The 5,567-nt window shown below is 34.2% G+C and overlaps 1 protein-coding gene across 1 annotated transcript in view; it reads left to right on the forward strand.

Annotated features, from left to right (window-relative positions):
* The window catches only part of MYO3B (myosin IIIB), a 191,987-nt gene that overhangs the window by 66,041 nt on the left and 120,379 nt on the right, over positions 1–5,567 (forward strand). The window contains exon 10 of the mRNA XM_031058556.1: positions 646–711. Coding sequence (XP_030914416.1) covers positions 646–711 — 66 coding nt within the window. The remainder of the gene's footprint in view (positions 1–645; positions 712–5,567) is intronic.

The following is a 5,567-nucleotide window of genomic DNA, read 5'->3' on the forward strand; positions in this document are numbered from 1 at the left end:
TTGATTCACTTAATATGACCTGTAGGTCTTGCTTTGTATGTTTATGTAACTAATTTGTAAGAGTAAAAATCAGGAAGGAAAGGAATTTTATGTCAACTACCATGGAATGTATTAGAGTTGAAAAATTATTTTTACAAAGGCTGTCTTACTATTTAATATAAAAATACTGTCTGCTAGATGTCAGTTTAAAAATAGCATCTATTTTTAACGGTTCTAGAGTTTACAGTGTCATCCAAACTGAATACAGATTGAAACCCAGACTGAAAATCCTACAGGTTGTTCTTATCCATACTTTAAAAGTTTTGATCAGAATAAGTGATTTTGGGCAAAGGGTTAAAGTAGTTTGATATCTAGGTTAATATTGCATTTTCAGTCAGGCTGAATTGAAAGGCACAGGTTGGGAAGTACATTGTGAGGTGTACTGACTACCAGCTTCAAAGGTATTGACATAAAAGGAGAAGGACAAGAAAAGAGAGCTGCCAGTGAATAAGCAATAGCAAGAAAAAACCAACATGCATCTCAAGGCATCACATAGACAATTTAACTGTTACTTTCTCAAGTATAATTTTCTCCTGATGGAGCCAGGAGCATCTTTGATCTGTGAGATAACATTAACATTTTTCAATTCAAATCGTTGTTTTTCAGAAACCCTCCACCTACTTTGCTGCATCCAGAAAAATGGTGCAGAGGATTCAACCATTTCATTTCACAGTGAGTTTTTTTTTTCCTTTTAAAACAGCTTATTCAGCAAGACCTATGTGTGCCAATCTGAAAACAGAATTTTCTTACGGAGTTAGTGCTTTTGTAGGTTTTTGACTACAGTTTTCTTTTCATAATTCTAGACTATGCTTCACTTTTCGAAAGCTTTACAGCACAGTTTGATCTTCTTATGTAATTTTCTTCATTTGAGTATCTCTTGATTTTGATGGACCTGGAACAGATTTATAAAATATACCTGATTTCCTTGATAGTTTTCCATTGAAATTTTGTGTTGAGGGAAAAAAAAAGGATTAGTGAAAATAACTGCTGGTCAATTTAAAATAAGAATTTGAAAGATAAGAAGGAAAAGAAATGCCTTTTTTCCACTTCAGTAAGGTTCACTAGGTTTTATATATATATATATAGGTACTGTATATATTCAGTTGAGCACCAGTAGTATGGAGAGCATGATGAATGCAGCTGTCATCAAACTAAAATATGCAAATATGCTTTTGCTTTCCTTTTTTCATTTTACAGTGACACTAGGAAATCATAGTTTAGTAGTTGCTAGCATTGTATTCAAAAATCTTACTGCTACTTTTATGAGTGATTTTTAATATTCTTCAATATTTCATTGGAAGCAATTACAGCCCATATTGTGTAATGTGGTGAATACTACTGTAACATCACTTGTCAGTACTGACTTTTCAAGATAGGTTTGTAAATATGCACATCTGCATTTGAATCTGTTCTGTTCCTTCATGTATCCAATTACTTGCAGAGTACAATATCCCTACCTGATACTGTTTTCAGGTAGTTGTGTAGTAACGTCCTTCCATTCTAGAAGAAGTTGAAAATAAAAACACTAACGCAAATTCTATTAGTAGTCTGTGAAAAATGCTGTTCTTTACTATGCTGATCTTTAAGCAGACAGGAGGGTGAGATACAGTGTGATGTTTGACCTACAGAGGAAGGATGTTGTTATTATTATTGCTGCAGTGTTACTCAGAATCTCTTCAGTGTAGGTGGCAGAGGTACGTTCCTCTAGAGCAGGTTGATCCAAGTTCTGATGCTCCATAATGCATGTCCTTGTTTACACAGCAGGGTACATTGTTGTCTATGGCAGATTCAGTGTTTAAGTACAAGGGTCACCAAGTGCTGGATAAATTTCATTCTGTTATAAAAAGCCATTGGTTGCATTGTATTTAAAGGCTGTAGTCTATATTCTGGGGGACCAGCACTAATGGATTATATTCCACTTGTGCTTTAGAAAGTCACTGCACCTGGTAAATAAGGTTGCATTCCTGTGTCAGGAAAATTGTGCATTAACCTTCAGCATTGTTATGTAAGTTTTTCTTTCTTGGTGTCTTCCCTTTTAGAAGTCCCTGCTGAGCCTTGGAACAATACAAAAACTCAGTGAAACATTTCTTAGCATTTGTTCAGTCATTTAGTTCAACATGCACTGGTCATAAAACAAGTCAGATGTTAATACTTTATGGCTAAACTTGTTTTTAATCTTGTCCTTTGAGATTTTTATATCTTGAAATTGTATCTTATTAATCATATGGATTATTATTTGCTTTTGATTAATTACTTCCTCATCATCAACTTTTGCAGGTTCTCAAGCCTCGCTTTTTGTTTTTACAGTGATGTGCACAGTGAAGTAAGGCAATATGCTCATACACGGTTCTCTTAACATAGAGAAATGTAACAATTGTAATAAATACCCTGTGCTATAGCTGCCTTTAGGAGAATACTGAAATTGAATTCTCTCTGACACTGTTCTGTTCTTGGGCATGTGTTAGTAAAGTTGTTCACGATACAGAGGTTACAGGAGAGGCTTTTATGGAGGCTTAGATTTACATTAGTGGACTTTCTAGAAAAATTTAGATAATGAAACATTGGATCATACAACTGCAAACCTTTTAGCCATTACTGATAATAGGCTCATTTATATGCATTAGTTATGCATTTGTTGATGCCGGCCTTGTGACAGCCTAGTTATGATAAATTAAAAGCAGTGATTGTATAAATTCCATACTGCCTTTTGTCCATATGTTAGGACCTTGCCTGATGTTTCTGTCACCCTTTTGATGAGTGGTTAGCTTTTGAATAATTTCATTATCTACCTCCTTCTTGATGCTAACATCATTTGCATAACAAGCTTATCTGTTCAAGTTGCAGACCAGACCTCTGTATTGACCAAAACTGAGCATGTAGCTTTGGCTAAGCTTTTGATTTCAGTTTGGTTTATGCAATAATTTAGTTCATGCTAAGATTGCCAAACCTGGTCACTGTAGCTTTTTTTCACGCCATTTTGCCATCCCTTGAAATGCCATTGTCTTGAGAGGCATTTTTTTAAGTGGTCTCTAACATATGACCGTGATTTACAACATTCTTGAGCTGGAAGTTTCATTGTTGGTAAATCTTTAGGCTGCTAAAATCGTGATCATACGTCTTTCAGGAATGAAGTCTATATTTTTAATTATGATACTATTATCCCAAGAGATTAAGATTTTGCAGCAACATTTTAGTCAGACGCAATGTTTACAAAATCTGAACTGAGAGTGTGAAGATGGTTTTTAGCTTGGTGATTCTGTTTCCATTCCCAGCTTTGTTGACCTTGACTTGAGATGAAGACTGTAATGTGTTGTTCCCATAAGAATTTTTACAATGAAGATAGGGAATTTGAGTTAGATATTTTGTTTTTAAAAAATACAGAGAAGACACAATTTCAGCTCTCATTTCTGGCAACAGCCTAATTTTGTATTTGGTACCTACTAAGATACAGGCAGCACATACATACTTTATTGATATAAGGGCAGTAAAGTTCTATATAGGTGTACTCACCTATACTGCTGTGATTGTGTATGAAAATTTGGCTCTCCAGTCATCATGTGAGAAATAATTAATTACCTTTTTTTTTATCTACATATCAATAGGACTTTTACCATATCTGTATGACCATGTAAACTACCACAGCACTGGCAAACAATTTTCTTGGCTTGACTGATCTTGAGGGATAAATAGGAGAGTTAATATGTTCTTGTAGCAGAAGAATGCAATAAATTTATTTACATTACATCACAAAATGATAATTTTAATTAAAATTACTAGTGGTATCTCCAGAGACAGACATTTTCCTTTTAAATTTATTTAACCAGTGATGAGGTATTATGGTTCTTTGAATTAATTAGTCATTCTTGAGCTGGAGAGGATTAAAGAATTAAGAAATTCAGGAAGTAATAAAGTCAAAATGTGAACTTAAGGATTTATGGTCATGTTTATCATCAGAATGTAACTTTTAGCAATGACATTGCAAATACAGTACAAAGATAATTTTTTTGTCCTGATAAACTCACTTTTTTGTACTTAATTTAAAAACGGCTTAGCAAGCTGAATTTCATGTTGATGAGTCTACATTGAGTTATTCACTTAAAAGATCAACTAGATTATATAGGTTTTAAGTGGTCCATTTATATTTAACTTCTCTGAATGCAGATAAAGTTTTTTCACCATTTAAGCAATTGTTTAGTGACATTCTGTTCATGTTACATAAAGAATATTTTACATTTCTTTCACTGAGAACATGATATGCATTTGACATAACTTATTAATTTCACAGTGTCTGGGAAGGCAGAGGTTTGCAAATGTCAAAAAGATACAGGCTGGGATGTGTAAGGTTATCACCAAATCTGTACATTTTTGCATTTCATTCATTGATGTAGACTCTCAGAATCTGACTGCAGATGAACTTGAAATACTGAATTAAAGTACCTGACAAAAGATCTCTGCCACTTTGGAACATTGCATGAAACATATGGATTTATACAGAGGAATGGACATATACAATGAATACAGTTATCTTCAACTTTCTAATGAGTAGTTGTAGTAAAAATCCTGCCTGAAATCAGCTGCATGCTATAGTGTCAAAGTGCAATAGGTACCTAAGGGAGAATATCTGGTACACATGCAAAACATACTGTTTCTAATAACAAGCTTCAGTTGTCCAAGGTTATGAAGGGTTTTTGTTTTTCTGGGCCTTCAAGGAGAGACCAAAGAAACAGAGCAGACCCATTCCCAGTAAAAGGCTATTCATAAATTTTATCATTCAAGAAATAAATATATTTGGTGGTTTTGAGCTGCTCCCTAGAGTTGTTCTGATTGTGTTTCTGTTGTCACTGGTAAAATTTCAAAGGTTTCAACATGAACAACTGTCAGATCCATGCTAAAAAGCTGCAAGAGGTGCAACTCCATAGAGTTTCTGTTGTTTGTTCTCTAAACCATGTATATGAGCCAAAAAAAGTTGTAATGCTTACTCAGCCCAAACAAGGCTGGGAAACCTACTGTAAGTTTTGAAGATTTAGAAGAGGTAAAGGTATTTACTACACTTAATTTTACAATTTCAGTGCAACAGAATCTTTGTTATGTTTCAGATGTGTGCTCTAAATTATACTATTTGGTGCTTGGTGTTGAACATTAAACTGAAAATAGATTTATTACGAAAACAGGTGATGGTGACATTTCAGTGTTTGACTATTTGTCTCATTCTTAGGGAGGATTAGTAATTTACGGCATTTGCTACCAAAAGGCAGATCAATAATGTTATAAATGTGTTCTGACCATCAGAATTTATACCATGCATGTGATGATTGAGTTCTTTGTCATAAATTCAGTCTTTCATCCTGATACCTGATTGTAGCAGAATGAACAGTAAAATCCTTATTATTTATCATGGGATGCTGTGCAAGACAGGAGACCTATTTAGCCTACACACATATCCCTAGTGCCCAGCATTTGCTTTTTGCAAGGGGACAGCTATATATAGTCCTGAAGATAAGGTTATTTCTATCCTATGAGTCCTGCTG

Source organism: Geospiza fortis, unplaced genomic scaffold, assembly GCF_000277835.1.
Source record: "Geospiza fortis unplaced genomic scaffold, GeoFor_1.0 scaffold112, whole genome shotgun sequence".
Taxonomy (NCBI): domain Eukaryota; kingdom Metazoa; phylum Chordata; class Aves; order Passeriformes; family Thraupidae; genus Geospiza; species Geospiza fortis.